We start from the raw sequence: 25032 nt of genomic DNA, 5'->3' as shown, positions 1-25032 counted from the left end.
AGCTTTCATCAGCTGTGTGAGAATAATATTTAAAATCCCATGACACTGGTGGAGGTCTGACAGGAGGCTTTCAGAAAAGCAAACTCTCATGAAGCGAACTAAAGGCTGTCCAGAGATAGGCTTACCTTCTACGTGCTGATGATAAGCACTAGGTGCACTAAGGTGAACCCTTACGGAGTTGTCTTGAGACCAGACTCTGATAAATGTAGAAGGTATTCAAACAGGGTCTGTAGGACAAGAAAGGGGATCTATGGCTTTGCTGTCACACCAGACGGCAAGCCTCCTCCATTTAAAAGAATAGCACCACTTAATGGAATCTTTCGTGGAAGCCAGCAAGACTCGGGAGACACCCTCCAAAGGACCCAAGGAAGCAAATTCTAGGCTCTCAACATATCCAGGCCTTGACAGCCAGAGACTGGAGGTTGGGATGTAGAAGCGACCCCTCGTTCTGTGTGATGAGGGTTGGAAAATACTCCAATCTCCACGGTTCTTCGGAAGACAATTCCAGAAGATGTGGCTGGGAAGGCACTCACTCATGTGCACTAGAGCATATCTCACCCTCTAAAAGCTCTGGATTTTTCTTTGGAAAATTTGCCGAGCCAGGTGATGCGGGTTGGCGTCTACCCACTTGTGAGAATAAGAAGCCTGCTATCCGGAGAGTACCTGCTACAGGTAAGTATCTTTGCTTTTTTGCAAGTCTGGGACCGTTCTATTCAGAAGCTACCTCCAACAGCTAGGAATTTTATCTTGAATACCTTGGGAGATCTGACTGATCTGGTTTGCTCTGTGATGGTCCATCCATAAGGTCAATGGTGAGTCTACACAAGGGTGGGACGTGATGGTGGGGGGAGGGGGGCAGGAAGAGATGCATAGTTAGAGGATTGTTTCTAGACCTGAGATTCCCATGCACCTATAAGAGTCAAAACCATGTGGAGTGATTGTATATTTTAATAATTGATCTAAGGGGGTGAGGGTATAAGGTTACGACCAGGTGGGTTACTGGATGATTAGAGAGGGCAAGGATGGAGGTAGAAACATGGTTTTAAAGATTAAATCTTGAAAATTTGTTGTTCATTGAATTGGATTTTTGTATTGGCTTCAAGAAAAAAGAATTGACAATTATTAAAACTTGCTGATCAGTATGATGGGGAATGGAAGTGTGCATATGAGTGCCCATCCTGATCAAGGGGGTTTCCACCTGGAATACTGCTTTTGGTACAATCGGTGAGGCTTGAATTCATAGCTTCCAGAGGAACCAGTCATTAAGGTGCTGAAATTCCTAGCAATGAATTCAAGCCTCACTGTTTGTACCAAAAGCAGTATTCCAACCAGAGACCCCCTGATTAGGATAAGGCATTTGTCTTTGTAAGAACTCTCTAGCTCCTGTTTAGGATCATTCTGCCTAAAAAGTCTACCTACATTTTCATGTTTATTAGAATCTCATGGCAGGATCATTCTTCATTTGCAGACTGAGTTCTTGCTTTTCTGAATCCTCTAAGCGTAACTCGGATGTTTGCCCATATTTTGCCAGGCAAATCACCTAGAATCAGTAGGAAATGTCAGATTTGATGGTTCAGATTGACTTGAGAATTGGTCAATAGTGATTAAACTGACTTCAATGCTGCACAGTACTGCCACCTCACAGGTTCCACTCATCCTGTAGATCCCTGACACCCCAAACTGAGCCACTCCAAAGTTTTCCAGTTAGCACACCTGCTGCCCCCCCCCATACACACACATACATACATACATACACACACACATAAGCTGAGCTGTCTCTAGTACTGCTGTCTGATGGATCCCATGCCTTTTAACTCCTGAGCCAAGCTTCCTCCGGTACTGCTGCCTCATGGGCTTATTCTCCCTGTCCCCCAAGCTGAGTATTCTCTGCCACTGCAACCCTGATTTAATTTAATTGATTGAAAGGCTGTTCAAAGAGAATCAATTGGAAATGATGTTAAATATACTTAGTTATGCCATGATGAAGTAACAAAACAATGCTGACGAATGGTAACATACATACACAATAGCCAAAAACACAACAGCATATTAAACTAAATTTCATATAAACCCTCACCAGCTGCCCAGTATAGTCAGCCCCCAGGGCAAAAATAAGACTAAGCCAGTCTCAAAAGCCAACACATTCCACTAAACCCAATATAAAAAGCGCTGCCTGTCAATAAAAGGGCAGATAGCCCGAGTTACATATTCACACCTTTCTCTCTTTCCTCTGCAGTACTTCCAGTTCCGCCTGGACACTGGCAATACAACGGAGAGCAGCCCTGATGGAAATGGCACCCGTGTGCAGAAAGATGAATTTAACTTCAATAACTGGATGACACTGCTGGCTCAGCTCCCTCTGCTTCTCTTCACCCTTCTCAATTCGTTCCTGTATCAGTGGTGAGGCATGCCGAGCCCTGGGACTAAACCAAGGAATTTTTAAAGTGCCTTTCACACACTTTTCCCTTCTCGCTCACATGTTTGCTTTTACAAGTTGTTTGCCTCTCTTGTCCAGTGTGTGTGTGTGTGTGTCTTTCTCTCTCTCTCTCTCTCTCTCTCTCTCTCGTCTAGCAAACTTGTTTCTATTGCACATCTCAGTCAGTGACCTATTGGATTTGTCAAGCCTGGAACCATCTCTAGGGTATGCTAGATAGCAACATATCGCATCCCTCTCTTCTCTCAGTAGCCACTGCACTGAACTTTGCTTATGGTCTGGCCAGGAACAGACCATATTGCGATTTCTGCACATGGTTTCTTTGGTGGTTATCTTATCATGACTGGGTGACCGATGGAAGTCAGGCAGGGTCCTTGAGCAGAGAGGCATTTTAAATAAAGTCAGATTTAAATTCAGTAACAAAAAAGGAATCGGTCCCATGAAAAAAATATAAATATTGGTTTAAAAACTTGTGAGCAGTTTATAAAACAAAACAATGAAAGTATCGACAAGAGCTGTAATGATGTATAGAGCTTCCTAAGTGAGCTGTATTTGCGGCAATTCTCACTGAAATAAGACTCCGCTGTACTCTTCAGCCTATATTGAATTCTCCTGTTCTCTTTCCGATTCTCTTTACACACCATTAAATAATGGTGGGACAAGTCCCAGGTTTTTTATTAAGCAATATTTATATTTTTCACAGGGTTGATTCCTTTTTGTTGTTGTTGTTACTGTTTTCATTTATCTCTCCTTGGAGGGTTATTTTATTGTTTAAGGATTTAAATTCATGCAGAGCTCAAGCTAGTGGCCCAAGGCAGTGAGTTTAGCACTCTAGGAGACCTGAAATGTTGCAAAGCTTTCAGCTGCAGAAAGGCCCTTCACCTAAGCTAAGTGCTATGACAAATACCTGGAAGGACATCAAGTCTTTGACCACAGAAACTCATAGCTTTCTTCTGAAAGGAAGCTTGTAGCACTTTCACCTTATCCTTTTCCTAAGAATGGTTACCAGAAGAGTAGATCTATTAGATGAGGATTCTAAGAATGCTGAGACATCAAGAGTATCGGGAGTTATAAGAACATGCTGTTCCCCTTCCTCAGCATCTCCCAAAGTCTGCCCGCATTCTAATCCAAAGCCTTGTTCTGTCTCAGATAGACTATTGCAGTGCGGTCTATGCAGGATGCAGAGAATACTTAATCAAAAAAACTACAAACAGCTCAAAATACTACTGCTCGCCTAATCTGCGGCGCATCCAAAAATGACCTTCTACACCACTGCTAAGGCGTCTACACTGACTACCAATAAGAGCAAGAGTAATCTTCAAAATTTACACTTTCGTCTCCCAGATTGTATACGGCATCGCACCAAGTTACATGATGTTGCTAGTGGAACTACCACAGCCAACTCTCAAGGAAAAGCTGAGAGACCCTCATCATCCATCTTCCCAGCTGTAAAGAAGTGGCCCTCACTACAAACTTCCCATATAACCAGATTGTGGAATACATTACCCAAGGTTGCACGAGATGACATCACCTACAAAAGCTTTCGCAAAAAACTAAAATCTTTCCTGTACAAGAAATTCTTGATGATTGATGAAACCTAGCACCTAACGACAGACATCCAAACAAGCCACAACCAGACCATGTTACTGCTTACCCTCTCTAGATAACGTCAACCTGCCGTCTATCTCTTTTCTCTCTCCTCGTGTACCTCTTATCTGGACATATGTGTATCTGACTATTCAAATGTAGCCAACACAGCCTGTATTTGTATACCAGAAAAATTAATGTAAGTCACAAAGAACTGAGTCTTCAACCCGGATGTGTGTGGGATATAAATCCAATAAAGTAAAGGTAATAAAGCCTCAAAACAAATTACAGCATCTACATCAGAAAAACAATTTCAGAAAAATATTTCCTAATCCATTTTTAAGGAGACAGTCAAGTCTTGGGGAAATGTAGAAAACCTAAGGCTTTAGATCATTGAATTTTCCAATACTTCCATCTGGCAATGGAGTACCAGACTGTTTTTTTATGAGCAGTTCCAGATTCCTGATGTATCCAAACTTGATCTTCCAATTTAGTAATTATTTGTTCCATCTGTAAGATCTTACTCTCATGTTTCCCCAATTTAGCAATCATGTCTTTAGAAAAACAAGATATCAACCAGTCCTTTCAAAAGGGAATCCATTCATGATTCAATCTTCCAGATATACACTGACAATGTCAGTAGATTTGGGGCTCACAATTGGAAATAAATCCACCAAAGCAGAAAATGAGATCGCCACCAAAAGAGGGATCTTCATCTCCCTATCAGTGTCAACTGAGTCAAAATTCAGGTGATGACAATTTCTTGGTCTAAGAAATTGTCATCACCTGAATTTTGACTCAGTTGACACTGATAGGGAGATGAAGATCCCTCTTTTGGTGGCGATCTCATTTTCTGCTTTGGTGGATTTATTTCCAATTGTCCATGGTCCAATTTCTTAGACCATGAAAGGGATCCTACATAATCCAGGCAGGGTATGGAACATCCAGGAGAGGGATGAGGAGTTCTTGAAGACATTCCAGAGAATTGAGAGGATTGAAATCACGTTCATACCAGACGTACCTGGAAGAGGCTGCAAATATCTATCCATAGGGCCAATAACAGTTGTTATGGAATATGGAATCTTATCTTGTTCTTCCATTTCCCTATCTTAAAACAGGGTGATAACACGTATTTAAGTTATATATAATTATAGTTAAGATAAATAAAGAAAAATTATTTACATACATACAGTGGTTACGTAGTGAGTATACTATATCTTAAAACAGAATTACAATCTAGGTCTCAACTCTATAATTAGTTACACATTATATTACAAATTACTCACTAGTAACTGTTTAACATTTTAAAATATATTTCTTTATTAATAAATCAATACAATTTTCCTAAAATAAAATCCTTTCCCTTAACCCATAGTTATTAACCAATCCATACACCAATACATTTAAAACCAAACAATTCTCCACAATACTCTTTCAATACACATTCAAATAGCATATATCTGGCAATCTTTTACATCAATGTGTGATCATAGCTCTTTAGTCATGTATTAATCCACTGCTCCAGAGTCTCCCACAAGATTCAGCGTTGCTTCAAATCAGACTCATTGAATCACCAACTTGTAAAATAGTTCTGTCCTTTTTTCCAACAAACCATTGTAACGTTAGTGATAAATCTTGAGTTTTCATCTTGCTAATCTCTTTCCTTCAAGCTGCTGACAGACTCATTTAAGAGAGATTGTTTCGCAAATTTCTTACTCCTTGGTCATGAGGGGTCAGTTACTATTTTGCTTTGTTAGAGAAATATTGGCTGGTTATGGGCTGCACAGGAGTCCTTTAAAGAGTGAAGGCTTTGAACAAGTGGTTCTCAGTCTCCATCTACTGGCAGGAGAGTGTATACCTAGGTGTCTGGACTGGACTGAAGAAACTCAAGGAAAGAACATTAGCTGGCAAGTCATAATTTCTTTTTTTCCTTGTTTCTCTGTGTTTACATGCACAGCTGGGATTTTATGCAGCACTTGTTCAAAGGAAAGAGCAATCAAGATTTTGCTGTCTAGCAATGGCCCTGGTCTGTTAAGCTTTCCAATCTACATGTACCCAATAACCTGAAATGTTAGAAAAATTCTGTCAGTTTTCCTTCAGTTTATTTTTTCTGCCAAAAAGCTTAACAGTGTTTGTTAAATGTATTTTCCTCCTGACCTGTTCTCTGTCATGTATGCATATATACATGTTATTTATTTGTTGTTGTCCGTCTTGTTGCAGGATCTCTGACCGCACACGGATCGTAGGCAGCTTGGTGGGCATTTTGACTCTGTTCATCTTCACTGCGGTCTTGGTGAAAGCTGAAATGAGTCCTCAGACCTTCTTCTCTATCACCATGGTGACCATCTGGCTCATTAATTGTGAGTGAACAACTCCCATAGAAGTAAACAGGGGCAAAAGCAGGATTAGCTTAACCTGGAGCCATCTGGTAACTTCTGTTCCCGAGTCTGGTAGAAGTTTTCTTCAAATGGACCAAATATTTGCAATAACTGTCTATCACTACTGCATTAGCTTTTGTACTATTTATTATGTGAAGATGTTAAGATTTTCTGCCATTAAAAGTAGTAGAAAACAAAGGTCAAGAATGGATGGTGTGCACCTAGGCCTCATCTTCCTGTCCTGAGGAAAACGAGGTCCTTGGACGCACTGGTCCTTGTCCAGTGCTGTTTATACTGGTGGTACTGCAAAATTAATAAAGGGATTTAGATTTAGCTCACACCTTTTTCAGTAGCTCAAGGTGAATTATATTCAGGTATCAAGGAAGAGGACTTCAGTATTTCATGAGATATTTGAAACAAAAAGGAGTGAGAAGTACCAATAAAGCTTTAATAACATAAGTATAGTAAAAGTGATAAAAATCCACCATTAATATCTCACATGGCTGAGTTTCACCTGTAGGCTGCTTCAGAGTTTAGTAATGATGTACAAAACATTCAGCTTTTTTCTTTTACAAAAATCAGTCCAAATAGCATATTGTAATTCTAAGAAAGGACCTCTCATGTACACTTAAAAATGCGTAGGATTGCAGCAATCTGCATTTGAAAGCTTACAATCTTCCTGAGACTATGGCCAAGGCCACAAGAAGTGGCATTGGTGTTTGAACCCTGGCTTTTCTGGTTTCATTCCACTGCTCCTCCATGATGAAATAATTGTGGGGAAAGTATTTGGTTCCCTTATGCTGCTATAAAATGTCTTTTTAATTTTGTGTACGTATTGTAGCCTCTCTTAGTTAAAATAACACTGCTCTCTCCTTTCAGCCTTTGGTGCTGTTCTCCAGGGCAGCCTCTTCGGTCTTCTGGGGCTCCTCCCCCATAACTACAGCAGTCTGTTCCTCAGTGGCCAGGGCATGGCTGGCACCTTTGCCGCTGTTGCAATGCTGTTGTCCTTGGCAAGTGAGTATGAGCCTTTGTGCCGCCTCCTCCTGGCTCAAATCTGTTCAATTTACTGCTTAAAACAAATTGAGGAGGGGCCAGTCCAGCACCTTAGGTGATGAGTGCTGTGCACTGGCATGCAGAAAGTCCCTGGTTTTATCCTCAGGGTTAGCTGGGAAGGGAGGAGGGATTCAAGATAATCCCTTAAGGGTGGCCCAGCAATATATAAAATAAGGGAATAATCCTTCAGTAGTTGCAAATAAACTAATGTCAAATCCCAGCCCTGGTTCTAACTGAGCTGGAAGTAAAGAGGAGCATGAGGATAATGTGGGTACTGTACAGAGAAAATGGAGTGACAAGCTCAGGATGGATTGGTGATAACATTAGGTTTAAATGGGGTAAAGACATACTTGTTCTCTGTCACAAGCCCTTTGGGTAAAAAGAAAGCACAAGAATTGCCATAGTGAGTTAGACCACAGGTCCATCAAGCCCAGTATTCTGTTTCCAACAGTGGCCAATCCAGGTCACAAGTACCTGGCAGAATCCCAAAAAGTAGAAAGATTCAGTGCTACTTACCTTCAGGGATAATCTGTGGCTTTCTCCAGATCTACTTTAATAACAGCTTATGGATGTTTCCTCCAGGAACTTACCCAAACCTAAACCCAGCTACATTAACTGCTTTTACCAATAGTTCCAACAGTGATCTCATATTTGTTTTAAATGTGCTACTATGTAACTTCATAGAGTGTCCCCTAGTCTTTGTACTTTTTGAAAGAGTAATCAATCAATTTGCTTTTACCCGTTCCACTCCACTCAGAATGTTATGGACATCTATCATATCTTCTCTCAGATGTCTCGTCTCTTTAAGCTGAAGAGCCCAAGCTTCTTGAGCCTTTCCTCATATGAGAGCTGTTCCATCTCTTAACTTTTGGGCACCCTTCTCTGTACCGAGATGCAGATAAGAACCCTTTCACCATGGCACTTATTTCTGTTTTATCCTTCAGGTGGTGCAGACAAACGGACATCAGCCCTGGGTTACTTCATAACACCTTGTGTGGGGACTTTCATCTCCATCCTCTGTTACCTGGCTCTTCCACACCTGGTGAGTCGCAGCCCTCTCCTAGTTGGAAAGGAGGGGAAGGAGGAGCAAATGGTTTTAAGATCAGAACAGGGGGGGAGGTGCTGATGTAAAAGAGCTTGCTTTAGAGCTGTGCATTGATGGTTGAGCATATGGCTTCTAAGGTGAATGTAATGCCAATTATTACCTTGCTGATACAGTAAGTTATCCATATGCAAATTTGAAGTATGCAAAACTTGTATGTTAATCAGGGTGAGCACACCAGATGCATTCACACAAGGTTTTGCACTAAAGGTAGCTAGTACTGTGATCATGTCTGAGCAAAACAAAAGTTACACACACCTGCATATGTTCTGGAATGTTTGGAGTGAAGAAGTAGCCTAATGGTTAGTGTAGCAGGCTTTGATCCTGGCAACCTGGGTTTGGTTCCCACTGCAGCTCCTGGTGACCTTGGGCAAATCACTTAACCCTCCACTGCCCCAGAAACAAAAAAACTTAGATTGTGAGCCTTCTAGGGACAGATAAAGTACCTGCATATAATGTGTAAAGCATTGTGTACGTCTAGTAGCACTTTAGAAATGATTAGTAGTACTAGAAGATATATCAGATTAGTAGTAGTAGTACTAGTAGAAAATATATGTGGATAAATATCGGTATCTCAACAGTTTCTTGTGCATAAAATTTTGTGATGCCAATATTCATGCACAGAGCAACATTCCAGCATTTCCTCAGCAACCCTCCAGACCGGTCAAGACGCTTGGGTTATGCATGCCTACCAGCAGAGGGAGACTGAGAAAACTAACTTCAAACTGAGTACATATAACCTGTGCTAGCCCTCTATCTCCAGTATTTTCTCAGTCTCAGCAGAGGGTAGACATGCAGCTGTGCAGCTTGTCCGGTCTGGCAGGATTTAGGTCCATTTTGTGAGACTAGTTTATTTTCAGTTGTTTCTAAGGAGAAGTTGGTGAAAGATCAGTTGATCCCTGTGCCTGGAACTCTGTGGTGTGCAAGGGGTTGGTAGGTCCGGTGGGGCCTACCATTGTCCCCTCTGGGGTGTCACACCCGGGTGGCCGGGTCCCTCCCCCGACTGGCTCTCCCGTTTTGGGCAGCTTTGTGCCTCGGCTGCAGTGTTAATCCTGCAGCCTTGAGTGCCATTCAGATTATAGCAGCAGGGCTCAAATAAAGTTAAAAAAAAAAAAAAAAAAACACCTCGTGTGGAGAGCTGCAGCAGCTGCACTCCGGGGTTTCCGGAGTTGTTCAGCCGGTCTGGGAGAGCTGGGCCAGTGATTCAGCGCCGGTGAGTGTTATTTCTTGATTTTTACTTCGCCGGTAGTAATCAGCTGTTTAAGAGGCGCGAGTATGTCGGGGAAGTTTCTTCGTTGCCGGCTGTGCGCGCGTCGGGGTGTTGAAGCGGCTGGCGGTCCCTGCCGCTTTTGTGGAGAGCCCAAGGCCTCATCTCCCGCGCCTCCGGTGTTAGCAGCGGAGATTCCTTCTGCGGGAGCGCAGGAGGGTGGTGCGGCTCAGTTTGGCGCTTCAACGGCGGTCCCGATTTTGGCGGGAACCGCCGCCATCTTGGATTCGGGTCTTTTGGGTGCTGAGACGGTCGTGGGACCGCAGCCTTTCCCGATTTCGAGTCCCGCTGGGGGGGAAGCCTCGGGCAGCATGGGGTTCCCTCCAGAGTTTGTTTGGAGTTTGTTTCAGGCTTGGAAGGCGGGCCCATCGGGTGCGGAGTCCCTTAGTCCAAGGTTGGGGGGGGCTACCGCTAAAAGACCGCGAGTGGAGTGCTCTGAAGATGTAGAGGTCTTTTCTCCTCCAGACTCGGAGGGTGATTTTAGCCCCCTGGAAGAGGAAGAGGGGTCGGTGGCAGGGCAGGATGGGGACCTGTCTTTGCCGGGGGAGGACCCCTCGGTGGTTAGAATTTTTCACAGGGATGAATTGTCGGAACTCATTGAGCAGGTGTCTGCCACTTTAAGGTTTGATTCTGCGGCAGCTCCCATTGGGGATGGGAAGCAGGTGGATCCTTTGGTTAAGGGGATCAGGCGGGTCTCTCGCTCCTTTCCTATGAATGCGGACTTGAGAGATATGATCTCGCAGGAGTGGCAGTCGCCGGAGGCTCAGTGTAAGGTAGCTCGGGCTATGGCCAAGCTCTATCCCCTTCCTCAGGAGGACAGAGAGTCTCTCAGGCCTCCGACGGTGGATGCCGTGGTTACGGCAGTGACTAAGGCTACTGCTATTCCAGTGGATGGGGGGGCCGCGTTGCGGGACCCTCAGGATAGGAAATTGGAGACCTTCCTAAAGCGGAGTTTTGATCTGTCTGCCTTGGCGCTGCAAGCGTCTGTTTGTGGAGGTCTGGTGGCGCGGGCTTGTTTTCGTTGGGCGGAGAGGCTCCTGGATGGCCCGCAGGCTAATAGGGCTTCTCTGGTTCAAGATCTGGCCAAGTTGGAGATGGGGTCGTCGTTCTTGGCGGATGCACTGTACGATTTGTTGAGGGCATCGGCTAAGAACATGACTTTTGCCGTGGCGGCTCGGCGGGCCCTGTGGTTGCGGGGCTGGGTGGCTGATGCCGCTTCCAAGACTAAACTTTGTTCCCTCCCCTTTAGAGGCTCTTTGCTTTTCGGGGAGGAATTGGATAAATTGGTGAAGGGTCTTGGTGATGCTAAGGCGCCTCGGCTTCCTGAGCTTCGTCCCAAGGTGTCTAAGGGGGCAGCAGGACGGGGGCGTTTTCAGGAGGCTCGGCGGTATCGACCCGGTAGGTCTTCTGGGGGGACTAGGGGTCGGTTTTTCCAGAGAACCCAGTCCTTTCGAGGTGGCCGTCGCGGGGGGCGAGGCTCCTCTTCGGGAGCGTCCGGTACGTCCCGTGTGTCTCAATGATGGTTTGGGGACCCAGCCTCTGGTTCGCGTGGGGGCTCGCTTACGCTTGTTTTACCAGAGGTGGGTCCATATCACGTCAGACCAGTGGGTACTGCAGATAGTGCGAGACGGGTACGCCCTAGAATTCGACAGTCCCCTCTCCGACTTCTTTCTCGTGTCTCCCTGTCTTTCAAGAGGCAAGGCGAGAGCAATAAGGGACACTCTGTCGCGTCTCATCGGTTTAGGGGCGGTGGTACCGGTCCCCAGGTTAGAAAGAGGTACGGGCTGTTACTCCATTTATTTCGTGGTGCCCAAGAAGGAAGAAGGTGCCTTCCGGCCCATTTTAGACCTCAAAAAGGTCAATGCGGCCCTAAAGGTTCCCTCCTTTCGGATGGAGACTTTGCGCTCAGTGATTGTAGCGGTGCAAGAAGGAGAGTTTCTGACGTCTCTGGACCTGACAGAGGCTTACTTACACATTCCCATCCTAGAGGCGCACCAGCGTTTTCTTCGCTTTGTGGTCTTAGGGAGGCATTTTCAGTTTTGTGCACTACCTTTCGGTCTGGCGACTGCGCCTCGCACCTTCTCCAAGGTGATGGTTGTGGTGGCGGCGGCGCTGCGCTTGCAGGGCATTTTGGTGCATCCATATCTGGACGACTGGTTGATTCGGGCCAAATCAAGGTCAGAGAGCGAGGAGGCCACCGGCCGTGTGGTGACCTTCTTGCAGTCGCTCGGTTGGGTGGTCAATCTGGCAAAGTGTCACCTGGTGCCTTCCCAGTCTCTGGAGTATCTGGGAGTTCGCTTCGACACGAAGAAGGGCCGGGTGTTTTTGACAGCTCCTCGCATCTCCAAGCTGCAGGGACAGATCAGGCGGCTCCGAGCACAGAGAGCGCCTTCGGCTCGGGCGTATCTTCAGGTGTTGGGTCTGATGGCAGCAACAATAGAGGTGGTTCCTTGGGCCAGGGCCCATATGAGAGAGTTACAGAGAGCCTTGTTGTCTCGTTGGTCCCCTCAGTCTCAGGACCTGGAGGAGAGGTTCCCTCTGTCGGGGGTTGCCCTTCGCAGCCTTCGCTGGTGGCTACACTCTCCGAATCTGGTGAAAGGAATGCCGCTGGACTCTCCCACTTGGACGGTTCTGACCACGGATGCGAGTCTCTCGGGCTGGGGAGCGCATTGCCTGGGGCAGGTAGCTCAAGGACTTTGGACGGTGGAGGAAGCATCGTGGTCCATCAATCGCCTGGAGACTCGAGCAATTCGGTTGGCTCTTCGGTCCTTTCACAGCCTGATAGAAGGCAAGGCAGTCAGGGTTCTTTCCGACAATGCCACGGCCGTCGCTTATGTAAATCGGCAGGGGGGAACGAAGAGCCAAGCGTTAGCTGTGGAGGCGGCGGAGTTAATGTTGTGGGCAGAAGCTCATCTGCAGAGCATCTCGGCGGGCCACGTGGCAGGGGTGGACAACGTGAGCGCGGATTTCCTAAGCAGACACACGTTAGACCCCGGAGAGTGGTCCCTCCATCCCTCAGTGTTCAATCGACTGGTGTTGGCATGGGGGCGGCCGGTGCTGGATCTCATGGCATCGGCCGACAACGCTCAGGCCCCTCGCTTCTTCAGTCGTCGAAGAGATCCTCGGGCCGAGGGCATCGACGCGTTAGTGCTCCCGTGGCCGACTCAGCAGTTGCTTTATGTATTTCCGCCATGGCCGCTGGTGGGCCGCGTGGTGCAGCGGATCGGGCACCATGCAGGTCTAGTGGTTCTGATTGCGCCCAATTGGCCTCGACGTCCGTGGTACGGAGACCTGGTTCGGTTATTGGTGCAGGATCCCATTCCGTTGGGCTCCAGGGTGAGATTGGTTCAGGGGCCGATCGAGATGGCCGACCCTGCTCCATTCTCGCTTACGGCCTGGCTCTTGAGAGGCTCAGATTAAGGAAGAAAGGTTTTTCAGCCAGGGTAATTGATACCATGCTGCGTTCTCGTAAGAGGTCTACTTCTTTGGCTTATGTGCGGGTGTGGCGCATTTTTGAGAACTGGTGTCAAGAGCGGCAGTATGTTCCTCTACGGGTTTCCATCGCGGAAGTTTTGGAGTTCCTGCAGGACGGTCTGGACAGGGGGCTCTCGCTCTCTTCCCTGAAAGTGCAGGTTTCAGCGTTGTCTTGTTTCCGTGGAAAGATTCAGGGGATTTCCTTGGCGGCTTCGCCGGACGTGGGGCGGTTCTTGAAAGCTGTCAAGTTGCTTCGTCCACCTCGTCGGCCGACGGTTCCGCCTTGGGATTTGAATTTGGTGTTGGAGGCTCTGGTGGGTCCTCCGTTTGAACCGTTGGCGTCCATCTCGTGTAAAGATCTTACGTTAAAGACAGTGTTTCTGGTGGCCATTGCTTCGGCGCGTAGAATTTCGGAGCTACAGGCTTTGTCTTGTAGAGAGCCTTTTCTCTCCTTGGCTAAGGAGAAAGTGACTTTGCGGACAGTTCCTTCGTTTGTTCCTAAGGTGGTATCCTCCTTTCATGTTAATCAGGTGATTTCGTTACCAGTGTTGGGGGATAGGTCGGGTGATCTCTCTCAACGCCGTTTGGCTAAGTTAGATGTTCGACGCATTTTGCGGTCGTATTTGAGCAGAACGCAGGACTTCCGAGCGTCGGATCGTTTGTTCATTTTGTATGGAGGTCCCAGAAAGGGGGAAGCGGCTTCCAAGGCCACTTTGGCTAGATGGTTAAAGGAGACTATTGCCTCGGCGTATTTGTTGAAACGTCGGGCAGTTCCCTCGGTACTGAAGGCACACTCTACTCGGGGGGTAGCCGCCTCTTGGGCGGAAAGTAGTTTTATTCCCCCTCAGGACATTTGTAAGGCGGCGGTGTGGTCGTCCATTCATTCTTTTGTAAAGCATTATAGAATTGATGTGCAGGCAAAAGAGGATGCTCGGTTTGGAGCGGCTGTGTTGTCTTCTGCTTTTCGTGGGTCCCACCCTTAATGTGTCTACTGCTTTGGTACTTCCCAAGCGTCTTGACCGGTCTGGAGGGTTGCTGAGGAAGGTGAAATTAGGCCTTACCTGCTAATTTTCTTTCCTCTAGACCCTCCAGACCGGTCAAGAGCCCACCCTGGTTCGTATCAGAAGTAATTCAGCAAAAGTAATTTTCAACCGGGTCAGTTATCAGAAGTATTTTGAGCCGTGTTCTGCTATGTCTGTTCATTTGATATTCAGTATGGTCGGAGACATTTTCTTTGACTCTAATGTTCTGCAGAGTGGGACGCCTGAGCGTTTCATCTGTTTAAGCACACTGTTGGTGTTTACCTATTAGTTTTCCAGGTACAGGGGTTTTATTAGTTTCGGAGTTACTGTTACAGGGATGTGTTTCTCTGCTTTGCTAACTGTATACTGGAGATAGAGGGCTAGCACAGGTTATATGTACTCAGTTTGAAGTTAGTTTTCTCAGTCTCCCTCTGCTGGTAGGCATGCATAACCCAAGCGTCTTGACCGGTCTGGAGGGTCTAGAGGAAAGAAAATTAGCAGGTAAGGCCTAATTTCACCATGTGCAGATACAATTTCCATTTCGTACCACAGATCAATCCAGAGACTTGCAGGTTATGCCTATCTACCAACATGTAGAGGTAGAGAAAACAGTGCTTTGCCGTAAAGGATACTGTACAACCCGCTTCCCTCTTGGTAGCCAATCTCAGCAGGTGGATAGACAGATGATGTGCAGCTCTGTGTGGTGCTTGCTCCTGTCCTGTTCATCAGGTGCAGTTTATTTATTTATTTATTTATTTAGATTTTGTTCACACCTTTTTCAGTAGTAGCTCAAGGTGAGTTACATTCAGGTACTCTGGGCTCACAATCTAATTTTGTACCTGCGGCAATGGACGATTAAGTGACTTGCCCAAGATCACAAGGAACAGCAGTGGAATTTGAACCAGGCACCTCCAGATGTCAAGACTGGTGCCCTAACCACTAGGCCACTCCTTCATTCCTTGAGCTGAGGGTCTTGGCTGGGGCAAGCCTGTCTTCCAGGGATACACCTAGTGGTATCAGGTTCCCCCCAACTTGTGTACCCTTCTAGCATGCTAGCATTTCCCAGTTTGAAAAAAAAAAGTGAGAAACAAAGAATCTCCTGCCTCTTTAAAAAAAAAAAAACGGACTGTTGCCAGAGAAAAAGACAAGCAGTGCTGCTTTGGGCAGCAAGCTATTTTTGCACCATTTGTTCAGTTGCTCTGCCTCTGCCAACAATTCTCTTCTGAGAGCTTCGTGCCTGTAAGTGCTTCTTTTCATTTTCTTACTACTTTATGGCAGCCTTGAAAGAAACTGTTAGATGCTCCCCGATGTGGGAGCTGGGGAACAGCGACAGGGCTCTGTACTGCCTGTTGCATGGCTTCTTCTAGTCCCCCCTCCCGCAACTGATTTGGCCACAGCTGCTCCTTCAGAGGGGTTCCTCAGAGGGGGCCGTAGGCAGATGTTTTGGCGGGCTCCACGGCCCTTTATTCTGAAAACACACGTCTGCAGCATCCATCTTTGAAGTGTCAGCACACTGTTCCCTGTCAGAAGTTACTAGGACCATCCCATCGGTGGGAAATTTACCTTAGCCACCTTGCAGAGCCTGGATTTCATTACCGATGGGACAGGAAGCTTTGAATACTCCATTTTCATCAGAGTTTGTATTCCTTGTGCACCAGGCATTTTATTAAAAAGACCTCTGGCCTCTCAGCTCTCTTCAGCCCCTCAAGTGAATTTTCCTTAGCAGCAGATGAATCCAGAGACTTGTGGGTTGTGACCATCTACCAGCAGGTGGTGATAGAGAGCGCTGAACTGCAGTGTCTTATAGGATGGAATGCTCCTTGGTCAATATTCTCTATCTCCAGCAGACCGATGGATGGTCTCTCACAAGCTCCTGGTCTCATCTCATCTGATGGTGGCTCCTGTTCCGGGTTTCTCAGTTCAGTAGAGCTTTGGGGTGTGTGGCTGAGCGGTGCCACCTTTATGGGGTACATCTGGTCACCTCAGGTCCCTCCCCCACCCTTCTCCCCTCTCCAGCCCTTCCTCCATTCTCCTTCCTCACTGGAAAAAAAAAATTGGGGGCATAATTCTTTAAAGCCCACAGCCTTGGCTGCAGGAGAGATACTGGTTTGGGCCAGTATAAAGGGCTTAGTGATCGAGAGGATGTGAGTGTGCTTCCAGCAGCACTGAGTTTTTATTTATTTATTTATTTATTTATTTATTTATTTATTTATTTATTTATAATATTTCAAACCTTATTCACAAGATATATCTTGTACAAGAAACACAGAGATATTATCTGAAATAACAAAAAATATTCTAAAGTAAATATTCCTCTTTTCTTAGACCACTAATTTAGAGGTGGGGGTCAGTAAAGTTGAGGAGAACATATATCGTATTAGTTCATAATAGCAATAAGGCCTGGACCCAAACCACGGGCTATTTTACAATTACTTTACTCAACACTAGTCCCGAAAGTCATTTGGTAATTTTCTTTAAAGCAATAAAGGCCCTGGCCCTGAATTCAGCCCCAGGGCCGGATGGCTTAATGGGGGAATACTACAAGATCCTACCGCAGCCCGGACTCGAAGTGTTGGGGAGACACTTGGAACAGACAATTGAAGATAGGGAATTCCCCCCTTATGCGAATGAGGCCCTGATAACATTGATACACAAGTCCGGAAAAGACGAGACACAGCCGGGATCTTACCGGCCTATATCCCTGATAAATGTGGATACAAAAATCTTGGCTCGCATTCTAGCAACACGCCTGGGACACTTACTTCCTGAACTCGTGGGGGAAGAGCAAGTGAGTTTTGTGAGAAACAGACAGGCAGGTACCAATGTCAGACGCTTGCTGTTGGCGATGGCAAAGTGCCAGCAGGACCAGGAACCAGCATTGATACTTAGTCTAGATGCCGAAAAGGCATTCGACAAGGTGGACTGGGGGTACCTGTTCGAGCTGCTGACATATATGGGAATCCAGGGGTGGTTTGCAGATGCAGTGAGGGCATTGTACACGTGTCCCAGGGCAGCAGTTTTGGTAAATGGAGTAAAGGGAACCCCATTTGAGATCCGACAAGGGACCCGGCAGGGTTGCCCACTCTCTCCCCTCCTCTTTGTCCTGGCGATGGAACCCTTGCTGTGCGCTGTACGGGAAGATAGGAAGATTTAAGGGAGTTCCACTAGCGGGAGGATCAGTTAAGGCTCTGGCTTTCGCCGATGATCTTCTGGTGATTACCCAAGATCCTGAAAGGGCAGTCCCCAGGACCTTAGAGGTGATCCAGGACTTTGGGACATTGTCAGGCTACACACTGAATATACAAAAATCTAAAGCCCTGGAAGTGCTTCACGGCGATAACACAAAACAGAGGCTGGCATTACCTATAGACTGGGAGACAGAGGCAGTAAAGTATCTGGGAGTTAGAATACCCCAAGAGCTTCCGCAAGTGTATGATTGGAATGTGAGAAAGCTGATGGATGACACGAGATCTAGCCTGCAGATGTGGCAGGGGCTCCCCCTGTCACTTTCAGGCAGGATAGCCCTCTACAACATGATGATAATACCCCGGTGGTTGTATGTGTTCCAGACGCTGCCCTTATACTTAACCAGGGCAGACGAAAAGAAGCATAACAAGATTCTACAGGCATTCCTATGGGCCAAGAAAAAAACCAAGAATAGCGCTGACTACCCTTCATTTGCCGGTGGAATATGGAGGTATGGGACTGTTAAATTTACGTTACATGACGATAGCAAGTGGCTTGAGACATCTGAACGATTGGCTAAGGCAAACACAATATTTCACCCCCACTCGATTGGAGTTACAAGAGACTGGACAGACTCATATTAGCTACCTGTTCCACCAGGGTAGTAAGGGAGAACCAAACCTGTTGGTCGCGGCGCAGCTTTTGCCAGCTGCGCAGGCAGCGTGGCGCTGGTTGTGTCAACACCACAGATTTTCACCCGGGGTGACTCCATATCTCCCAATCTGCGGCAATCCAGAATTCCCGCCTGGCCAGCACCATGCAGCTTTTACCCGCTGGAAGGACAAAGGACTAGAATACCTACTGCAGGCGATAGACGCAGAGGGCAAAACTAAAACTTGGGCCGAGCTTCAGACACAATACACCTTAAACCCAGCAGATTGGATCCATTATTACCAGCTACAACATTATATCGCCAGTTTCCCGCAGGAGGCCATGGCAGAAGATGTGCAAGAAGAGCTGGGCTCCGCGCTCTTGTTGGGGACACAAAAGAAAGTCCCGTTGACGTACTATCACAGGCATTTAAAGGACATGGCAGAAGAGCCAGATTATGGTACATTAGCATGCCTGTGGAGTGCGGAGCTGGGGACAGAAATACTGGCGACAATGGTAAGGGAGCACCTGCTTGGGTATTGTAAGAATGCGGACCAAGCATACTACCGGGAGCTGCAATTTAAGTTTGTTCTGAGGGCATACATCCCACCCAGGAGAGCATTTCATATGGGACTATCGCCAGACGGAGCATGCCCCAAATGCAAAGCGGACGGGGTGTCGTTAGGACATATGTTTTGGAGATGCCCGCGGGTGGGCAGGTTTTGGAAAGAATTGACTCGACAGATCACAGTGATTTGGGATGTACAATGGACAGTAGAAGCCAAGCTCCTCTTCGGGCAACCACGGCTGGTAGGCCGCCCCCCGAGGGGGTGCCGTCCATTTATTGCCAGATCTATAATGGTGGCGAAGAAAACAATTCTAGTGGCCTGGCTTGAGCCGGAAAGCCCCAAAGTGTCCCAATGGAGAGGACAAATGATCCACCTACTCTGAACGGAAAGAACGAGATTGAGAGGGCAGAAGCCACAGATCATAAAAGCTTTTTGGAACTGCTGGACTCCGTTCTGGCTCACATTAACACCTCATGCCAGGGGGCAAATAATGAATATGTAACATGGACCTTAAACTGAGAGCAAGACTACACGGACTGTGGACTGCACCTGTGAGAGGGGTAGGGGGGAGGGTTGAAGGGGAAGGGGGAGGGGAGGGGATGAGATGGGAGGAGGGAGGAGGGGGGGGAGAAAATGTAAAAAGTTACCAGAGCAGTTCATGTATGATGTTAAACATGTGCACTTATATTAATACAGACGCTGAAACAAATTAGTTGACTGTAATGATAAACTGCCTGTGGGAATTGTTGCTTTGGCATTTCTCTAATAAAAATCATTGAAACATTAAAAAAAAAAAAAAGCAATAAAGCTTTTCAGCTGATCCGGTTCATAGAAAACATATTTGTTACCCACATATCTTATCATACATTTGCAAGAAACTTTCTCCGTTTTTCCTGAGTTGCTCTTGTGACATCCGGATAAATCCAGGTTCGTGCACCCAAGAATTCTTTTAAAGCATTTTTAAAATATAACTTCATTATTGAGTTCAAGTCTTGCTCGAAGACAAAAGAAACCAACAATGTAGAACGAGTGTGGATTTCGGTTAAGGATTGCTCTAGGAATGCAGTCAAATTTTGTAATGAGACTTGTTGCATTTGATTCTCTGGTTTTCTCTTTTCCTCCTCTCTCCTTTTTTGCGGTATTGGAAGGTAGTAGATTTTGTTTATCGGGGGAATATGGTCAGAGGAGTAATTGAGAATATCAGATAAATATTTTTTAAACAATTCAAGAGCACTCAGTTCTACCATTTTAGGAAAATTCAACATTCGCAAATTGAGCCGTCTGTTAAAGTTTTCAAGCTGATCAATTTTGTTATGAATAATAACTTTATCTTTAATCAGACACTCAGTTGTAGTTTTTTTTTTTTTTTTTTTTATTTCAACAATTTTTTTATTGAAAATCCAGCACGTTGAACATATTCCATACATTTTACATTGCAGAATTTTTGCAATATCAGAACATGCTGCATATGAACATAATATTATTCAACATTCAAGGTTTAACATTTTCTCCCTGTTCCACCCAATCTTCCCCCCTCCCTAGTAGTACAGTCACAACTTTAAAGGTTTAGGTAGTAGTAATACTGTATCCCCTCTGGAATGGGTTATTAGCCAAAGATACAATATGGAGATTTTTACTCTATAAGAATCTCCACCATGTTTGCTCAACATCTATTTTAGGCTCGTTAGGCTATATTGCCCCTACCAAGTTGCGTCTGGAGCCTCTTGGCTTATCAAAACTGATATTCTTGACCACATAACGAGTACACATATACCATTCCAATTTGATAACACTCAGTTAGAAAAGGTTATCTGCCATATTATTGTAGTACATCATCCTCAGTGACCTTTCCAGTTTATAGCCCCCTCTCTCTTTTTCCTCAAAGAAAGCATTTGACTCACCAGGCCTTGAAAGTCTAAATGTTCAACTTTTGAAAAAGAACAGACCTTACTTAATAAAACTTTTTCAATTGTAAACCAGTTACTGTGATCTATCATTTATCTTCTATCTGATTACTTATGGTATGTTATGTATTTATTGCAGTTGATTTATCCGAGCCTTATTCCCTCACCGAATTCAACCTTATCAAATGCTGATACATTCAACTCCCTCGCAACTGAACATTATATAATGTAAATTAAGGTACCTTACCCTATGAACTTTCCCCCTTTACCCCCCTCTCCCTTCCCTGTGTCTCCCCCACCCTCCTACCTTATGTTGCCCAACAAATGCGTGTGTTGAGTTATTGAACCAAAGTATGGACCTTATTAATTAATTTGTTCACAACGTATTAAGTATAAGACTCTGTCCTCTCTGAGATAATGTGTTTAGCATAGGTCCCCACAATTTAAGAAATTGCTTTTTGCGGCGGCATGAGCCTTTTGCTTCCCTTGCTTCCCATGTCATCAATAGGTTTACCTGGTTGCGCCAGTGCCAATAGGGGGCTTATCTGATGTCCAGGATTGAAGGATACATTTTTTTGCTATTAAGCAAAGTTTACGACATAACTACTACTACTACTAACATTTCTAAAGCGCTACTAGGGTTACGCAGCGCTGTACAATTTAAACATAGAAGGACAGACCCTGCTCAAAGAGCTTACAATCTAAAAGACAAGAGAACAATCTAAAGACAAGTGTACAATCTAGAGGACAAGTGAACAGTTAATCTGATAGGGTGGATAGATTGGGGCATTCTATATTTCTCAAGCGGTTAGGCGCCGAATGCAGCATTGAAGAGGTGAGTTTTAAGCAGAGATTTGAAGATGGGTAGGGAGGGGGCATGGCGTATGGGTAAAGGAAGATTGTTCCAGGCATAGGGTGAGGCAAGGCAGAATGAGCGGAGCCTGGAGTTGGCAGTGGTGGAGAAGGGCTTTGTCCTGTGAGTGGAGGTTACGGGCGGGAACATAGGGGGAGATGAGGGTGGAGAGGTAGTGAGGAGCCGCAGACTGAGTGCATTTGTAGGTAAGGAGGAGGAGCTTGAATTGTATGCGATATCTGATCGGAAGCCAATGAAGTGATTTGAGGAGAGGGGTGATATGAGTATATCGGTTCTGGCGGAATATAAGACGTGCGGCAGCGTTCTGAACAGATTGAAGGAGGGATAGATGGCTGAGTGGGAGGCCGGTGAGGAGTAAGTTGCAGTAATCAAGGCGAGAGGTAATGAGAGCGTGGACGAGAGTTCTAGTGGTGTGCTGAGAGAGGAAGGCGAATTTTGCTGATGTTGAAGAGGAAGAAGCGACAGGTCTTGGCAGTCTGTTGGATATGTGCAGAGAAGGAGAGGGAGGAGTCGAAGATGACTCCGAGGTTGCGGGCAGATGGGACGGGGAGGATGAGGGTGTTATCAACTGAGATAAAGAGTGGAGGAAGAGGAGAAGTGGGTTTAGGAGGAAAGACGAGGAGCTCGGTCTTGGACATGTTCAGTTTAAGGTGACGGTTGGACATCCATGCCGCAATGTCGGATAAACAGGCCGATACCTTGGCCTGGGTCTCCGCGGTGATGTCAGGTGTGGAGAGGTATAGCTGGGTGTCATCAGCATAAAGATGATACTGAAAACCATGAGACGAGATCAGCGAGCCCAGGGAAGAGGTGTAGATTGAGAAAAGAAGGGGTCCAAGGACAGATCCCTGGGGAACTCCAACAGATAGTGGGATGGGAGTGGAGGAAGATCCATGGGAGTGTACCCTGAAGGTGCGGTGGGAGAGATAAGAGGAGAACCAGGAGAGGACAGAGCCTTGGAACCCAAAAGAGGACAGCGTGGCAAGAAGTAAATCATGATTGACAGTGTCAAACGCGGCGGAAAGATCGAGGAGGATGAGGATGTAGTGACCTCTGGATTTGGCCAGGAGCAGGTCATTGCAAACTTTAGAGAGTGCCGTTTCTGTCGAGTGCAGAGGGCGAAAACCGGATTGAAGTGGATCGAGGATGGCATGAGAGGAGAGAAAATCAAGGCAGCGGCTGTGAACGGCACGCTCAAGTATTTTGGAGAGGAAGGGTAAAAGAGAGATGGGGCGGTAGTTGGAGGGGCAGGTAGGGTCAAGTGAAGGTTTTTTGAGGAGAGGTGTGACAACGGCGTGCTTGAAGGTGTCAGGGACAGTTGCAGTGGAGAGAGAGAGGTTAAGGATGCGACAGATGGAGGGGGTGACAGTATGGGAGATGGTGTTGAGTAGGTTGGTGGGGATGGGATCAGAGGAACAGGTGGTGCATTTCGAGGAGGAAAGAAGGCGGGAAGTTTCATCCTCGGTGATCTCAGGAAAGGAGGAGAAAGAGGCCTGGGTAGGTTGGTTGAGGGAGAGGGTTAAAGGGTGAAGAGGAGGTGGTGGCTTGGTCGTGAACTCAAGGTTGATCTTTTGCACTTTGTCGCGGAAGTAATCGGCCAGTGATTGAGGAGAGAGAGAAGGAGGAGTAGGAGTGGGGGGGCACTTTTAGGAGGGAGTTAAGGGTGGTGAAGAGACGACGAGGGTTGGAGCTGAGAGAATTGGTCAATTGGGTGTAATAGTCCTGTTTTGCACGGAATAGGGAGGAGTGGAAGGAGGATAGCATGAATTTGTAGTGGAGGAAGTCTGAAAGGGTACGAGATTTCCTCCAGAGGCGCTCAGCGGATCGGGTGCAGGAGCGAAGGTAACGAATGCAAGGAGTCAGCCAGGGCTGGGGATTGGTGCGCTTTGTGGGACGGGAGATGGATGGTGCGAGGGTGTCCAAAGCAGAGGAGAGAGCGGTATTGTAAGCGGAGACCGCTTTGTCGACAGTTTCGGAAGACGTGATGGAGGGGAGGAGATAGTAGATGATAAGGTGGAGGGGTCAATATCCTGGAGGTTCCTGGAGGTGGTGGTTAAAGTTGGAGGGGGGGGGGGTGAAGAAGTGTGAATGTGATCAGGTGATGATCGGAGAGAGGAAGAGCTGAGGCGTGGAAATTGGAGGGTGAGCCGGAGGAGGAGAGGACGAGTTCAAGACAATGGCCGTCACGGTGAGTAGGGGTGGTGGAGCACAGCTGGAGGTTGAAGGAGGATGTTAGGGTGAGGAACTTAGAAGCGTGGGGGTCGGATAGGTCATCAGCGTGTACGTTAAAGTCTCCGAGAATGAGGGACGGAGATGAAGGGTCAAGAAAGACGGAGAGCCAAGCATCAAAGTCGGTGAGGAAGGAAGGGAAGGATTTATCAGGGGGGCGGTAAATGACTGCCACTCTGAGTGGTAGCGGGTAGAATAGCCGGATGGAATGGGCTTCAAAGGATGAGAAGCAGTGAGACTGCGGTAGGTGGAGGGGTTGGAAACTACAGGAGGGTGAGAGTAGTAGCCCAACGCCTCCGCCGCGGCCAACTGGGCGGGGCGTGTAGGAGAAGAGAGAGCCTCCATGGCAGAGGGCTGCAACTGAGGCAGAGTCTTCCGGGGAGATCCAGGTTTCGGTTAGGGCGAGCAGTTGAAGGGAGCGAGAGATAAAGAGATCGTGGGTGAGAGACAGTTTGTTGCAGACTGAGTGGGCATTCCACAAGGCGCATGAGAAGGGGAGGGAGGAGGGGGGAAGGAGGGGAATAGAGACGAGATTGGAGACATCCCGGAATCGTTCGCAAGGATAGGACGGGGACAGGTGAGGGGGACCTGGATTAAGGTTAATGTCTCCTGCGGATAGCAGGAGGAGGAACAAGAGAGTGCGGAGGAGGGTGGGGGAGGTCAGGCGACGAAGACGGGGTGTACTTAGGAGTAATGGGGATGGGTTAATGGCAGGAAGGAAGTGCTGAAGGTTGAGAGCCAGGAAGGAGGAGGGGGACAAGAGGGATGGTGAGGGATGGAGGTGAATAGGGTATTGCGGTGGCGGGCAGGGTGGGAGGGCAGCGGGTTCTAATGGTAGACAGTGGGAGTGGGGAGGAAAGAAGATTAGGAAGGGACAGGGCAAGGAAGAGAACATGGACAGGGGCCATAGGTGGTGACTGAGGTGTAACAGGTGACTATGTAGTGACTGAGGTGTTAAGCAGATAGGGCTTGAAAGCTAGGTTTTGGGTTGGCGATTAGGTAAGTCAATGGCTGATAAGCTAGCAGGCAGGTAGGTAAGTCAATGGCTGAGAGGCTCGCAAGCAGGCAGGCAGGTTACTCGATGTGTTAACAGGCAGATGGATTGGAGCAAGCCGGAACAAGCTGGAACAAGCCGGAACAGGCAGGAACAGATGGACAAGCTGGAACAAGCAGGAACAGATGGACTGTGTCAGGATGAGCAGACGGACAAGCTGGGATCAGGAAGACTGGAACGAGCTGGAACACGCTGGAGCAGATGAACTGGAGTAAGCAAGGAGAAGCTGGATCAGGCAGGCTGGAACA

At 46.9% G+C, this 25032-nt stretch overlaps 1 protein-coding gene across 4 annotated transcripts in view; it reads left to right on the top strand.

The window, feature by feature from the left end:
• Nucleotides 1–25032, top strand: part of SLC29A2 (solute carrier family 29 member 2) — a 115145-nt gene that overhangs the window by 50626 nt on the left and 39487 nt on the right. For all 4 annotated transcript variants that reach the window (XM_030218410.1, XM_030218408.1, XM_030218409.1 and 1 more), the window contains exons 4-7: nt 2237–2400; nt 6242–6381; nt 7279–7413; nt 8397–8494. In XM_030218410.1, coding sequence (XP_030074270.1) covers nt 2237–2400; nt 6242–6381; nt 7279–7413; nt 8397–8494 — 537 coding nt within the window. The remainder of the gene's footprint in view (nt 1–2236; nt 2401–6241; nt 6382–7278; nt 7414–8396; nt 8495–25032) is intronic.

The sequence above is a fragment of the Microcaecilia unicolor genome, chromosome 11 (assembly GCF_901765095.1).
Source record: "Microcaecilia unicolor chromosome 11, aMicUni1.1, whole genome shotgun sequence".
Lineage (NCBI taxonomy): Eukaryota > Metazoa > Chordata > Amphibia > Gymnophiona > Siphonopidae > Microcaecilia > Microcaecilia unicolor.
This window is presented reverse-complemented; position numbering and strand designations above follow the sequence as displayed.